This window comes from Triturus cristatus, chromosome 5_1, assembly GCF_964204655.1.
Source record: "Triturus cristatus chromosome 5_1, aTriCri1.1, whole genome shotgun sequence".
Taxonomy (NCBI): Eukaryota; Metazoa; Chordata; class Amphibia; order Caudata; family Salamandridae; genus Triturus; species Triturus cristatus.
Window position 1 is genome coordinate 124890370 of NC_140587.1, and position 17072 is coordinate 124907441.

Sequence of the window (17072 nt, forward strand, 5' to 3'; positions counted from 1 at the left end):
GGTGCAGCCACTATATAGTTAGACATCTCATAATGACTGATGTCCACTTTATGACTGAAAATTACTTACCGCACCTACAGAGCCTGGAGAATCAACTCTGAGGTTTGTAGGGGTGTCCTGCTCATGCAGGGGCACCCTCACACTTAAGAAACCAAGCACCCTCCCCTCAGGACTAAGGAGCCTGCCATAGGGGTGACTTATATGTTTTACATGCAGTGACATTAGATATAAGGAATCTTATACCTGTTGTGAGAGGTGCAAGCACAAACTCACACAGGCTGCAATTGCAGGCCTGTAGTCACAGTTTAAGTGGATATCCATGGGTGGCATAATACATGCTGCAGCTCATGGGAGACCCTTGTTGTACTTATGCCCTGGGTACCATATACTGGGGACTTACAAGGGTACATCTGTAGCCAATTGTGAAGGTACCAAAGTACTTACCCTGTTAATTGAAGAGAGAAAGCACAGTTGCTGAGGTTCTGATTAGCAGGATCCCAGCAGTCTAGGTCAAAAACACACTGACATCAAGCAAAAAGTGGTGTAACCATGAAAGCAGGTCCTACTTTCCTACAGTAGCCATGCGCTTTACAAATCCTCTCATTCATTCATACATTCATTAAACAATTTATATGAAAGTCGTTATGTACAGCACACATCCTAAGCTGATGTATCTGAAGGAGCTCTTAAAAGTGACAAGAAAGGAAAAGGATGCTAAGTGAAATAAGATTATTGTGACTCAAGTTGATCAATTCTGGAAGTCGGGTTTGTTCGTCTGTTTCCTGTCTGTGCAATTAAGCTACTAGAATGGTATCACTTTCTTTCCTTTTCACATCAGAGATTCATGCTCTGTCTTCAATTTTCTGCAGACCTACATCCAACACTATGTTAAATAAGTACACATTTTACATGCTAAACCCTTTTAACTCTATGTGAAACAAGAAGACGGTCTCAAAAATGGTAATTGATGTAAGACGGAGAGCGGCAGAAACGACACAACCAGCACAGAGTTTAAGCTAGTTGTGGGCTCAAGGCTCCAAGGGGACCTCAAGCTGAGTCAGAGCCAGGCATCTGCTTTAAGCCAGTCCTCAGTCTTCAGTGGTTCACCCACCTCGAGTACATTATGAAGGGGCGTAGCTTCAGGGGGGATGCTTGGGGTCTTACACCCTCGTAATAAATGTATTTTCTGATAAGTAGTTGGGTACAGGTGCTTTCAGTCAGGTATTGGAAGATGTCAGTCAGATTTCACCAGGGACGTTTAAATACACACAGACAAAAGGGCACACACACACTTTCTCCCTGTCTATTTTAAAATTCCTCAAAATATTGGTTATTTTACAAATGACAGTGGTTTCTCTCTTAAGTACTACTGCCAATGCGCATTCCTCTCGCTCTTCACTGCCTCTATGGCCCCTCTCATGCACCCTGTTTGTTGTACAATGTATTGAAACATTATAAGCCAATCTGACTGTCGGAAAATCTGGAGCTCACATCCCCCAGTCTTACTGACCAAGCTATGCCCCTGACAGCCTGTGATTTGAAAGCCCATCAATGTAATGCTAGAAGTTGTTACTTGTGAATAATATTTATAATCCATGTGTTCACGTAGGGAATATTTCCCTGACTTGTCTTTGTAATAGAATAACTTGAATTTTATTGCATTTGTGAGTGCTTCATAGTAATCCACCTGTGAAAGTTAGGTGGGTCTGGGGCGCAATCATTTATATATCTCTAAGTAGCCTTATTTCAAGTATGACACCTGCAGTTTCGACATATCATTCAAATGTTGAGACCTTGGAGCACACATATGTAAGTAAATGTTTCTTTTTGCATGATCGCCCCCTAACGTTTGGACTAAAGCTGATGGTTTTTCGACTCTGAAAGTGCACTGCGTCCTGCCAAACAGACCTCAGTGCCAGTGCCCTCACCCTTGAAAGGTATATGTCTCATTGGTCTACCCACAATTGGCATAAGCTGACTTACATATCTGTCCCTAGAATATGGTACCAGGGTTAGCTGGGGCCTGTCGGTTAGGTTAAGAGAGACTGCACTAAAGACTGGACTGCACCTTTTGAATGCTGGGCTAGCAAATAAAGGACTGTGCCTGTGGTGCCCTGCCTGTGGAACAGTGGCCCCCAAGCCCCAAACAGAAAAGGTGACTTCAAGAGTCAGCTGGCTGACACCCTGTAACAGCCACAGGACCACAAAAGATGAAAAGCCCTGATCCCTTGAGAGTCCAGCGCTTGAAACCTGTTGTGTTATTTACTACTGAGATGCAGCCTGGGAGACCGAGTCCCGACCCTAAAAAGTTGCAGCTGAGTCTCCTGAACATGGGAGTGTTGTCAGGTTGGTTGCCGAACATGGATATTTCTACGAATTAAAGGGAACTGTTGGTTTCACACTAACTGGAGACTAGTAGACCAGTGGCAACTGGTTATGTTCTGGCCCTTATCAGGACTTTATAGGACAACAACCACTAAGGCCAAAGTTTTGGCCCTTCTTAGCGGTTTACACTTGTTCCTTTGATAAAGCCTGACTGATCTGAGCCACACCTACCCAGGACTGACCTAAGGTTTTACAAACAAACCTGACTAGGCCTGATGAAGAACTCTGCCATCATTACACAGTGAGCTTGTGCTACCACACCAAGTAACAATCCCTGGTCTCACAACACATCCAAAGTAAAACACAAGCTGCTCGTCTAATATGGCGGGATGCTGCTGGCTGAAATGTCCTCTGACACTTGCCAGAATAATCTATCAAATACAAGCTGGACTGGGTAAGGTCAGTCTCTTGACGGGTTTGCCTCTGCAAGGCTGGTAGGATTCTTTCAGATTCACTGAAACGCTGGAGCACTGTCTGAACGATTCGGATACTGCTGGTCCCAGCGAGTCACAAGCCAGGCTCGAGGATGAAAGGATGTCTAAGATGGGGCAGATGACTCTATCATTTGTGTCTTTTATTTCAGAGGGCAGTAGAGTTGGGCCAGAATCTGGCATGTTCACAGCACCCTCATGCATCTATCACTGCACTGCAATATAAACTGCACCTGAAGATAGATTTCATTCTACTTTAAGAAAAGAAAGTCAAGTGGAGAACGTGTGACTTCAGTCACTTTACTAGCTTGCCTCCTCTATGGGTCTACGGACAATCTTTTGATTTTTCAAGTTCTGAATGCAAATCTGATCCAGGCATGTCGAGCCATAGAACAGAGGTGACTGCAAGCGCCGTTCTGCAGCTTACGCCAGGAAAAGATGGGTTGGAGAACATACAAGGTAGGTCATGTGTCGCACAGACATGTACTGTAAGTGAACGGCACTCGTGGTGCTCAAACGGCATTAAAACAAGTGGTCAGTACTTACGTTCTTGTAAGTGGTGGCCTCTTTTTGAAGGGGAATCTGAAAGAAGGAAAGAACATGTTGACAGCCATGTCTGCATAACCGAGACAGCATACACGTGTACGCAGTTTTCTATCCTAACTGCCCCAGGGCAATACCTTTAGGACTAGTTATCGCGCTATTTAAACGAGAATTGAATATAGTTATTATATGTGGCAGCGTTTTAACCATTTAAAACACGGGGCAAGAACAGTCAGTGAAGGTGGGACTTGGTTTGCCTGAAGGCATTTTGCCAAAACAATGGACAACAAGGTATCTAGGGTTGCTACCATGATGTTCACCATTGAGGGTCCTACATAGCAGTGCCATCCATTAAGCAGCCTTATACTCACCCCTTTCGGCTCTCTAGTTATTGTGTACAGACTGGAACAACTGGAGAGCTCTGATTTCTATAGCAGCCACATTCTCTAGGGCGTCTGTCCCATCGCAACATGTGCCCACACCACCCCACCCTCCCCTCCCCCATCCAACGCCCCTTCCCAGATGTGCAGACTCTATTGTAAACTTCTTACCACTGCTTATGGACAGGGAAACAATGTGTCATCATTAACAGTAAACGCTGTGAGAAGATTCTAAATAACAAAAATTGATAAATGCAATAGGTATTGCCTATGTGATTAATAATACGCAGTTATCGCATACCTGCTCACCCTGTTAAATTAATAAAGCAGCACAACCGGGAACCATATCACATGTAAACTGGGAGGCTGCCAAAATGGAGGAGTTGGAAAGAGCAAGGTAAACAACTTCCCAGAGTCAAACCGATGACATTCACTCTCTGACAGGGGCGGCTGGTGACATTTGAAAGTGGTCAGGCGTAAAATTATTGTCATATTGCACCCCAGCGAGTGAGCGCAGCGTATGAGCCGGAACAACCAATGGGGGTTCGGGTGGTCTCCCCCGAGAAAAATTTGAAAAAAGAGTTGAAAAATGGTGCATTTTCAAGCACATTTGAGAAAGCAGGAAGGTTAATAAAGCAATGGTGAAAGTGCAGTTATTACAAGATCCCTTCCAAAGATCCCTTCCAAAGACATGTCCAGTGCAGAGCCACAGGCGGGCAGGCTGCTCGGTATAAACTTCAGAGACATCGCTGAGGCTCCTTCGCAGAGTCGCCACATGATCGGACTTCTGTCCAGTACCACAGACCCGACCACTCACTAAGATGTCAGTTTATTCAGTTCTGCGTTGATCACTTATTCCGCGCTCCATCAAATACCTCAGGTTGTTTACGTAAAAAGAGATCACTTCTCTTCAAAGGAGTTCATGCTAGTCTAGGTTTCCTGAGGTAGGCAGGTGGCCACTTCTTTCCAAACCCAACCACACTTGGACGTGGCACAACAAATAACACTCCCTAGTACTGTCAATATCAGGCGTCATGCGCAGATCACGGGTCAAGGCGCATTAACATTCTGCGTTATCTTGTTGCAGTTGGAACCGGGGATCTGTAGATCACACACACAGCTCTGCAGCAGGCGCATTTACTTTCCCAGCTATCCTGGCGGAATTTAAACCAAGAGCTTATAAATCATCCACAAATGCCTGTAGAAGGCGCTTCGACTTTCCGGGCTAGTACATGACTGGGGTTTAACCCCGTGATCGGCAAGCTGCATGTGAATCTGTGCGGAAGGCGCATTCACCCACTGAGCTAGCGTCCACTGTGTCCAGTCCAGCTCTGTACTACACGCGGGATGTGACTGGAGAGCTGCAGGTGGAGGTGCTCGGTCAGTGTGGTGTATAACATTATACCAGCGTGCCCTGGCCTAGGAATGGAGGACCACGCCTGTCATCGCGTGCGCACAAGTTAACATGTTCTAAAAGCGCTGACCCTGGGGGGCGATGGGTGGACAGGGCATGTGTACAAGAGCGGTTCTTATTCCTGTCTTCACGTGATGTAGTTCTGCTCTATAGGCATTCTATGTCAGATGTAAGGTGCTTGCACAGTTCTGCGTTTTTTCTTTTAATTTTAGGACTTGTAGTTCTCCATGTAAAAGGGGGACACAATAACAAAGTTCAGGATGCAAATTTTCATCTCTCCTACTTCTCAGAAAACGCCTAAAAGCCAATATTTTTCGCTTTAACTCACTTCCTTTACTAACGCATCTGTCAGCTATAGCGCATAGAGACCTTCGGGTGGTTTGTCATGCTTTGCAAACTCCGAATTTAACATAACAATGGCTTATGACACACAATATTGGCTGAGCTTTGAGCAGCTAGAGCTTATAGGCGGTTCAATTGACAGTGCTGTGCCTAGTCATGTAAGACTATGGATGTGTAGGGGACCTGGGTGACGGCACTGTGTGCTCATGGACGAATCTCCCAATCTCCCCAAGCATCAAATGTCATCTGTCAAACACAGAGGGCCCGATTCACAGAACTAACTTAAGACAAAATCCTAAACTTACTACCATTTTGGTATTCACAGAAGGCACTTACTCATTTTGGTATTCACAGAAGGCACTTACTCATTTCGGTATTCACAGAAGTTAGGAGTCCTAACTTTAGGACTCCTAAATGCCTTCTGTGAATACCGAAAGTCTTAAAATTAGGATTTTTCTCAATTTAGTAGTAGTAAAGTTAGGACTCCTAACTTTAGGACTCCTAAACTGAGAAAAATCCTAATTTTAAGACTTTCGGTATTCACAGAAGGCATTTAGGAGTCCTAAAGTTAGGACTCCTAACTTCTGTGAATACCGAAATGAGTAAGTGCCTTCTGTGAATACCAAAATGGTAGTAAGTTTAGGATTTTGTCTTAAGTTAGTTCTGTGAATCGGGCCCAGAGAGTGTCAAGAACAGTGCTAAAATGCGTGGCTAGGCGCTATATAAACAGATTAACATTTAAGCAAAGATGCACTTGACCCCATTGCGTGCTCCTGAACCAATCACCTAATCTGCCTGAACATCAGTTCTCACTGTCAAGTTTCAAGTTTCAAAGAATCTTTATTCGAGTTGTAACAACTCATAAAAGCACATCTTATAACACACAAAAAAAAATAAAAAATATCTAATTTCCCAGTAAAAAACATACAGATTAAAACACATTATTATTTACATTTCCATCGTTCTGCGCGCATGGACAGCAATCTTAAAAAAAGTGCAAACACGAAAAATTATTTCCTCATTTTCAAGTGTTAACAGTGCCTGATAAGATTTGACCAAGCTAATTGGTTTGAATTAAAAAAAAAAAGAAATTAAAAACTGTTTTGTGTATTTCGAATAGAAATTACAAAGAAAAAAGAAGTGCAAATCACTTTGTTTACTTTGCCCATTGCAGGGACAGCTCATCATAGTTGTACTTTCCTGATAGCCCAGAGGAAAATTTAACAGATACCTAATAGTTCCAGCCCTCAAACGACATAGAAGGCCTCTTTCCCAATTTGTCAATTGTAGTGTTAAATATAGTGCAAGGGGATATCTGGGTACTGCTATATCCATGTACCTTGTAACTGTTGGTTTCTATTGCTCCCTCCTGAGTCTCCTTTGGGAGTACAGTGCACTTAATGCCTCTTTTAATTCGGATTTCTTAATTTTGCTGGCATGGGTAGGATTAATAAAGATATTATCCATGCCTATTTCTCGCAAATTTGTATATATATAAGAAATCCACGGGATCTTCAGCCCCCTATCACAACTTAAGCAATCAATTAATATCTCTTGCGTAAGTGACGCTGATTTGTTCATCCAGACCGAGTGCCAAAATAGCACTGGTCGGGAACTGACAAAATCTGAGATAAAGTTTAAGTTTAATTCATGATGAGTGATAAAATTGGGTGTAAAAATTGGCACATTTAATAGTCTCCTACAAAACCGATTCTCTACTCGCTGAATAGAGATGCTGTTCCCAATGCCCCAAACTTCTGCTCCATAAGTTGCCACTGGGACACATTAAAGTTTAAAAATCTTAACAATCGCCTTAGTAGCTCCCGATTTCTTTGGTTTGGGAATGCTTAAAATCGAGTTTGTGGCCTTTGAGAATTTGCTCGTGGCCTGGGCCAAATGCCCAGACCATGAGCCATTCGCAGCAAAGGTCACACCCAAGTACGGAAAGATATTGGTTACAATAAGTTTTTCTCCCCCGACCTGTATGGGACTCAATTGTCGTTTGCCTGGACCACATGCCATTATGAAAGATTTTTTTAAATTGACTCGTAAGTTTAGGTCGTCCATAAATGTGGTGAAGTTAAGAACCAAAGAACGGAGTGAGTTTGGCGTACGGCCCATTAACACCGCATTGTCTGCGTACAGAAGAGTGGGTATGGCTTTGCCATTTATTAAGGGTACGTCCGGTTTAAACTTTACAAGGTAATTACTGAGCCCATTTATATAAATAATAAAAAGCAGGGGTGCTAAAACGCACCACTGTCTGACTCCTCTTCCGATTTCAATGGGTCCAGACAGTTCCCCACCTACGCCTATTCTCACTCTGGACTTTAGATCCGTGTGTAAAAAAGCTAAAAAGTGGACCAGGGAGATATCCAAACCATACTCTAATAAAATAGTCCAAAGTTTGGACCGATTAACCAAATCAAAGGCGGATGACAAATCCATAAAAGCTAAATAAATGGGTGCAGAGCGGGCAATGTTGTATTTGTCAATAATTAATTTAAGATTAAGGCATTGTTCCACTGTGCCGACCCTTGATCTAAATCCTAATTGGCAGGGGGATAATATCCCAGTTTCCTCTGTCCATGTAATTAACCTATTATAGATAACACGACCTAATATTTTCAATGTATTATCTAGCAATGAGATTGGTCTATAATTTATAGGATCAGACCTATCCCCTTTCTTGTAAATTGGAACTATTATGCTGGTGCTCCATGTATCAGGCATTGCTGATTCGGGCAAACTATTAAAAACATTCACCAAGGAGGGGGCGTGGTCTGGCCACGACTGAAGATGGCCGCCTAACCTGTGAGCTCTGCTGCGAGTGGGGCTTCAAAAGGAGTTGGCACCCAGTAAATGCAAGACCTTTGACATTATTTCAGCATTCTGGAGGTCATAAAGTCAACGAGGAGCAGATGAGCCAGTTTTCTTCAGTATGAGTGACTCGGTTCCTGAGGAATGTAAACTGACACCGGAGCTCTGTGCTCCGGACAACACTATTTCTAAACTGAAGCTTATTTCTGCCGACAACACTGCCTAAATAACTGTGCTCACTGATGTGAAACTTAAAGGAAACTACATGAATCTTTTCAGAGGATATGTGGATGCTTTTATTTTGGCGGGAACACTTCAGCCTCTGACAGAAGCCAGCTGCACCTGCTCGTGATCTGTGGAAAGGCACCAACATTTCAGCCCCTGACAGAAGCCAGCTGCCCCTGCTCATGACCTGTGGAATGTGCAATGCAATTCTGAAGGAAGAGAAAAAAGCTGACTGGATTTTGAAAACAGAGTTTTGCTAATTCTGGAGGAAGAAATAAGCTGACTGGATTTGAAATACAGAGTTTTGAAAGAGAAACAGGACTCCAGCTGACTTCAATGAAGGTAAAGTTCACTGGGAGTTCATATACTCGCTCACTAAAATAATTACCTCAAGAAGCTGAGAGGGGCTCCAGCTGTAGTTATGCATGTGAAGTTTGCATTCTTCTGAGGAATTACATGTGGCTGTTTTGTGGTGCTGAGTTACGTAATTAAACTGAACAAAGGCTTTACCCTTTCATGAGGAAAATGTGTATAATCTGTGCACGGGCTGAAACATTGTACACCAGGGCTTGTCCTTTTTTGCTGTGAAGGGTCTGATATGTCGACAGGAGTTCCTTGATGAGAGAGATGGTGGTGTCTTTTATCAAAATGAACAATCCCAGCTGAAATATAATTGACATTGGAGAAGTTTATGCGCTGTTTTGGAAAAGTGTCCTCTTCATCTTTAACTAAATTACAATAAGGATCTGTAATTGAACAAAGGCTCTACCCTTTCATGAGGAAAATGTGAATAATATCCGCACAGGCTGAAACATTGTACACCAGGGCTTGTCCTTTTTTGCTGTGAAGGGTCTGATATGTCGACAGGAGTTCCTTGATGAGAGAGATGGTGGTGTCTTTTATCAAAGTGAACAATCCCAGCTGAAATATAATTGACATTGGAGAAGTTTATGCGCTGTTTTGGAAAAGTGTCCTCTCCAGCTTTCACTAATTTACAATAAGGATTTGTGAAGTTTATGTGGTGTTGGGAAGTCTGCCCTATGAGACTGAGCTGTAGTGTTGTTCAGCACACAGTTAAACTGTTTAAATGCACCAACTGTCTTTAAGGTAATTCTCTGGATATATGTGCAGGACGCAACTTTGTATAATAAGCCTTGCTTTTTTAACTTATGTGCTGAAAGACTCTAGTCCTGTCAGCCTGCCTACAAACTTGAGCCTGGAGTTCCACAGCTTCCCGATCGCAACGTTCCACTGGTCACACCTGAGCTTCCTGGCTTTTCCTCATGCGCCTTGGTCTGTCCACCACACACGCTTATTAGCTGACAGCTGTGAAGTGATTTGAGGACACAAATTAAACCGAAATTTTCAAAAAACAACAGCTTTACAGTGGGTGAGTGCTTTGTTTGATATTAACTTCAGCACCCTGCTAATTCACTCTGGCTATTGCGAAGCGCTGTTTCAGAGGGAATTTTGTTTTTGGGCGCATTAGGGCCTGTGCGTCACACACATTTGCTCATTGGCACTTGAGATATGTTTTCTTGGCCCGGTGTGGTCTGAATTTAAAAACATGGCAGCTTGTAGCAGATAAGTGCTTTATTTGCTGCTAGCTCTGATATTCTGCTTAGTTTTTTATAACAACTGTGAAGCACCACTTCTAAGAAACTCTGAGAGACTTCAAGCTTGTGAGCCTACCTGCAACGCCAAGCTCAGAGTTTGAAGGTATCCTGCGTGCAGTGCTCAATTTTTTACAATTTAACTTCCCGATCTCTCTGTAATATACCTGGGCTGTGCGCCACATAATTCTGACACTGGCAATTGTGTCATGTTTTGTTGGCCCAGTATAGTCTAAATCTTGCAGATTAGCAAATTAAAAGTGGAGCTTTTTTTACCGGATGGAGAGGAACCAATCCTTGATCGTCTACTTTATTTTATGTGACTGAGGGATATTGGAGTTCTTCTCTACATTATCTTGACACAGCTTGGACCTTTAATTTGAACTCTCTCCAGTGTGTTATAAAGAAAATACTCTAGTAAATCCTGGACATTGAGAGTCTGATAATTCAAGGAAATAAGACGCATATAACAACTTTTCTGCTTTGTGTTTCTACACTGCTATACTGACTCAACACATTGCTTTGCCATCTTTCTATAAAGCAGAAATCAAAATGTCTACTGCCAAGTATGGAGATAAACACTCTAAACAGCCTCTTTTTGCGGATGTAGTTAAGCAGTCACAAAATTCAGATGCCAACAGCTCTTCCTCTACAACAGACAATTCTCTACAAACTAACATTAAAATGCAAGGGCAAACTATGGACCGCATTCTAAAAGAGATATCAGCAGTCAGTCATAGACTTGAATGCATGGATTCCCATATTTCCTCATTAACAGAAGAAACTAAAACAATACGAGCAGACATTGCAGGATTTCACGCCAAGACAGAGGAGCTTGATCACAGACTAATAAATGTAGAAACTCGCCTAGACTCAATACTAAACAGAGATCAAGAGCTGTTATTTCTACGAAGTAAGACGATAGATTTGGAAGATCGAAGCAGGAGGGATAATGTTCGCTTTTTCGGTTTTCCAGAAAGGATTGAAGGTTCAAATGCTAGAACATTCCTACAAAATATCCTTTCAAAAATTATGAACATCGCTTTTGACCCTCCATTGGAGATACAGCGCGCACATCGAATTGGTCCATTACGCAAGGAATCTGCAACAAACTCACGTCCCCTCATTGCTTGTTTTTTAAGGCATGAGCAGACAAGGCAAATATTACTATCAGCACGTACTCATGGTCCGTTCTCATACAATGGGTATGAAATCCGTATTGCAGCTGATTTTTCCAGAGAAACTAACGAGAGACGCAAGGCCTTCCTTTCATTTAGACCTCAATTACGTCAACTAGACATTAAATATGGTCTGTTCGATCCTGCTCGTTTCCGAATTTCTAAGGATGGAATATCCAAAGACTTTTATAACCCTGAGGATCTCCGTCTATTTTTAGACAATTGGAAACCGCAACAAATGGAAACTCAGCAGACCACTCCAGAACTATCACATCACAGTTCTTTTCCTCAAGCATCAAGCAATCCACGACATAATGTCAGCAGTCCTCGACAGAGAGGCAGGGATTTTGAAAGGACTATTCGTAGTCATGAGGACAAGAATGCTGCTCTTCAAAATGTATCCACCTTGACTAAGGCACAACATAGAGATAAATCCCGATCGCCATTAAAATCTACTTTGGATGCAGAATGTGGGTGATTCAGTACCTCTCTACAATTTTGATCACCATTAATCTATGCTCATACTTGCATCCTTTTAGATGATTAATCATCCTTAATGAACTCATAACATAAGAGAAACGAAGATGATACCTCGCCTGTGGACAGATGAGTATTAAAATCTACTTAAGACGCAGAATGTGGATGATTTAATGTTTAAATATACTTTTGTTCAGATTTAGCTTTGTCTGCACACCCATTTTCTTTTAGGTGTTAGATCAAATTTAAAGAACTCATGATACAAATGGGGAACAGAAGGTATATCGTCATCAGTTTGTTTAATAATACAGTTATTGTACTGTTCTTTATTGTTATTGCTCTTCCTTTCTTTTTTCTCCATTTTTTTTTCATCACATTTATTATATTAATTATATTGCCTTTAAACATTTGGTCTATCCCTCTCACTGTTTTACACATATTTGATTGACATTCTTGGTACTTATTCATTTACTTTAGGATTGTGACTGTTACAACTCTTCATGCTGACTATCTCAATCTTTTAATTCCTCACATATTACCTATTTATCTACAAGGTTACAACACCCTCTTCCCTTATTTCATCTTTATTTTATTTTTTATTTTCAATTCAATATTCTAATGGTTCAATAATATGTCTCACAATTATACTATGAAGTTATGTTCTTTAATAATACTTTGATATGTCTTTAAATGAATTATAATAATTTTCCTGCTTTTACATTTCACATTCGATACGTGAGCCTTATGATTAATGATAGGTCTATATTGTTTAGTTCTTCTCTTTTATTGATTCCGTAATGTTAGTAATACTGTTTTTAAATCCAAATTTACTGGTATACCTTTTCCCATACATATAGTATATATTCTCTGAATTTATTAATGCTTTTTAAGATTGTTATTATTATACTTTTCAATCAAATAATTAATTTTAATTGTTAGTAGTGTTACTTTTTTATCTCTATGTATTATTTATTTATTTATAAGCATAGTAATCCTCCTTAATTCAAGAGATCATCCATAGCTTTTAATGTTACAATATTACAATATATTGTTATATTTCTTATTCATAATAAGAATATCTGTTATTATATACGTTTTAAGGACATATTTGGATCTATATTTGTCAACCACTGTTTCACTCTCCTGATGGGGCCCCTCCTCGTGGCAGCAGTCCATTAGTGTTTGGACCCGTGGTTAAAAGTCCTGAGGTCCCTTGTGCCATTTTTTATATTTGGCACTCTTTCCTCCCTACCTCTCCCTTTGTCATTTATACTACATACTATTCTTTCTGTTGAACACACTTCTAGTTATCTCCACACATATATTCTCTCATCATCAAACAGCATTACCCATTTGGTTCATTTATTATTTACCTGATCTTTGTTACGGTCCAAGGTCCTTTCTCCTTTTTTTTTTCTTCTCTCTTTATCCCTCTTTTTATCCCCTTACCTCTCTTTTCTTTTTCTTCTCCTTTATTTCCCCTCTTCTATTTTCCTTTCCCTCCTTTTTCTTGTTTTTTCCTTTCTTCATATCTTACTTCACTCCTTTCACTTATACAGCACCATTATATCAATTTCTTAATTTACTATATCACATTCTGGCATTTTTATTAAATTCGTATCGCTAATCTTTCCTATTCTTATCTGACATGGCCACTTCACACGATCTCCGAGTAATAACATGGAATGTTCATGGATTGACACATTATATTAAAAGAAAAAAGACACTCTCTTATTTACAGTCCAAACATGTGGATATAGCTCTCCTTCAAGAAACCCACCTTGACGCTAAAGAGTCTGAAAAATTAAGAAGAGACTGGGTGGGAAAGGTTATACACAGCAGCATACAGAAGAGAACAGATCCAGATGCGACACCTACCCGCAAATGTGGAGTTGCGATTCTTATCCGTAAATCCTTACCAGTGATAGTCTTGAAATCCTGGATAGATCCAGATGGACGATATGTATTTGCCAAACTTCGCATTGGTGAAACACATATATGTGTTGGCTCAATTTACGCTCCCACGGGGGCAAAACGATCATTTCTCCTTCAACTAAACCGCCTTTTAACTGAAATAGGTGCTTCCCAGTTTCTCATCGGTGGAGATTGGAACCTAGTACGTGATCCAGTCCTTGACAAGACAGGCCCTCTAGATAAGACAAATGCGGCAGATAGAGCTCTAATGAACGATGTGGTGGCAGATAATGGTTTGGTAGACCATTGGCGACTTTCTCACCCGATGGATAAGGACTATACCTTCACTTCCCCTACGCATGGCACGCTCTCTCGTTTGGACTACTTTTTAATCTCCCAGAATGTAGTTCAAATAACACAGGACTCTCAGATACTGGAGGCAGCGATCTCTGATCATTCTCCAGTTCTACTTTCCTTACAAACTGGTTTATCTAAGCCAGGTCGCAAACCCTGGCGTCTAAACATTCAACGTTATAGGATACCCAAAAACAAAATGTTATTACAATCCCATTTTCAAGACTTTATGTCAGTCAATCAAGGGTCCGTTGACTCCAACAGAACTCTTTGGGCGGCGGCAAAAGCTACTATCCGCGGGCAGCTTATGAGAGATGCAGCGCAGTTTAATAAACAAAATGCTAAGAGGCAAAAAGAATTGGAGCAAGATATTGTGTCTTACACTCGATTATATACACTTAATCCAACGATACCACATCGTAAATCACTGGAAAAAGCTCGTATGGCTTTAAATAACCTTTTTACCTCTAAGGCAGAATACGCCTTGCATAGAATGAAAGGGAGACATTATGAGCAGGGGGAAAAAGCGGGAAGATTATTAGCAGCCCAGCTACGTCAGCAGCAAGCAGCTATGGCCATACCGGCCATTAAGTCAATGAACGGTGTTACTCTAACTAAACCCCAAGATATTGTTAACGAATTTGCCCAGTATTATCAGTCTCTTTACACTGCTGAAACTCAACTTGATACTGACAAATTGGATTCTTTTCTTACAAATGTAAACTTACCCTGTTTGTCAGATGAAGGTAGAATCTTATTGGAAGGTGAAATTACCAGGGAAGAAATATCGCATGCAGTTGCTGGCTTGCCATCTCATAAGGCCCCAGGAGAGGATGGCTTTCCTGCAGAGTTTTATCGTTGGGCAGGAGTGCATGTGCTTGACTCTCTTTTACTCGCGTTCCAAGAGGCAGAGGGTGAGGCCTCCTTGGGCCTTGTATCTAATAAAGCTATTATTGCTGTGTTACCTAAACCTGGCAAAGACCCTTTATTATGTAGCAGCTATCGACCCATATCGTTATTGAATTGTGACATCAAAATTCTAGCTAGCATTCTGGCCTCTCGCTTGCGTAAGGTTATCCCATCTCTCATACATCATACCCAAGTAGGATTTGTTCCGGGGCGTTCCTCTAGGAACCATCTTCGCACTCTTGCCCACACACTATGGTATGCCAAGAATCTTCCGGATGACGCTTTGGCCTTGTCGCTTGACGCGGAAAAGGCGTTTGATCGAATTGAATGGGATTATCTTTTTAGGGTGTTACAAAAATTCGGCCTGGGAGATCAATTCATAAACAAAATACGCTTGTTGTACAAAAATCCTTCGGCACAGGTAAATTGTGGGGGCTTTATCTCAGATCCATTTTCTATCAATCGAGGTACTCATCAAGGTTGCCCCCTCTCCCCGTTACTCTTTCTTCTAGCCATGGAACCGTTGGCTGCCTCCTTAAGACAATGTACTTATATTAAGGGCATTTCTCTTCCGACAGGAGAATCCAAAATGTATCTCTACGCTGATGATATTCTCCTTACACTCACAGATCTCTCCATCTCTTTACCATCTGTGTTAAAAATAATAGATGACTTCTCCTCCATTTCTGGGTACAAAATTAATTGGAACAAAAGCGAAGCACTGCCCATCTCGAATGGGACCACAATAGCGGCCATTCAAGGTTTTCCTTTTCAATGGAAATCTTCTCATCTCAAGTATTTGGGCATACTAGTGAACAAAGGCCTAGAGAGTATGGTTACGGATAATCTCAATCCCCTCATCGCTCAAATGCAACGTGATTTTGAAAAATGGAAGGCACTGGGTCTCTCAATGTGGGGAAGGGTTCAAGCCGTGAAAATGGTTACTCTTTCCCGTTTTCTTTATGTCCTCGGGATGCTTCCTATTCAAATCCCTTTAACCACGCTACGTTCAATTGATTCTAAGATAAAATCCTTTATATGGAACTCTGCCAAACCCCGTGTCTCAGCTTCAAAACTAAAGGCTCATCGCTCCTATGGAGGAATAGGTCTACCCTCAGTGGAGCATTATGCTTTGGCATTACAGCTTTCTCAAATGTCATATATGCTTTCACATTCATCGGATACACCACAGTGGGTACATCTTGAACGCCACCTTTCATTAACAAACGCAGGTCTTTCTGTTTTATACGGCTCGGAATTTCGTCCCCGAGACTCCACCACTAATCCTATTTTGTCGGCTATGCGTGCTGCTTGGCAAAGGGCACACCGCTTACTGGGCTCACATCCTCGTCTTCATAGAAAAGCCCCATTATGGAATAATTCTGCAATTCGTATTAATAGACAATCAATATCTTGGCCTATTTGGGAAACAGCAGGTGTTTCTACCTTAGATCAACTTTTTTCAAACGGAGATATTAAATCATTTGCCCAACTGCAGGAAGAATTCCATTTGCCTGATATACAAGTCTCAAAATACAACCAGTTACGACAATCCTTACGGCGGAGTCTAGGACCTCCACCATGGCTCTTGCCTGACTCACCAATTGTAACATATCTCCACACTTGGGGTAAGATGAAAGGAGCTACATCTGGCTTTTACCAAACTCTCACTTCGCATCTTTTTTCTCAACCCTTATCGCAAACTTTACGTACTAAATGGCAAACCTTATTATCAGTCTCTTATACTGATAATGAATGGTCTGACATTCTTAACAATCTCAACAAGGGTGCACGTGAAGCACGATTGAAATTTTGCTTATTCAAGATCTTACATGATTGGCACTGGTCACCAACAAAACTGCATAAAGCTGGCTTGCTTCCCCATTCAAACTGCTGGAGATGTGATAGTACGTCTTGTAACATTTCTCATATCATTTGCGGATGTCCAGTGATCCAACCCTTTTGGAATTATATAGGTAAAACCTTACATTCCACGATGCCTCTACAAACTCCACTTTCGCATGCTACCATTCTTCTGCATGATACACGTCAATCACAATCACTCTCTAAACCACAAGCCCGACTCT

At 41.4% G+C, this 17072-nt stretch overlaps 1 protein-coding gene across 1 annotated transcript in view; it reads right to left on the reverse strand.

Moving 5' to 3' along the window:
* The window catches only part of LOC146830356 (uncharacterized), a 993685-nt gene that overhangs the window by 710909 nt on the left and 265704 nt on the right, over nucleotides 1-17072 (reverse strand). The window contains exon 5 of the mRNA XM_085603721.1: nucleotides 3363-3398. Coding sequence (XP_085459847.1) covers nucleotides 3363-3398 — 36 coding nt within the window. The remainder of the gene's footprint in view (nucleotides 1-3362; nucleotides 3399-17072) is intronic.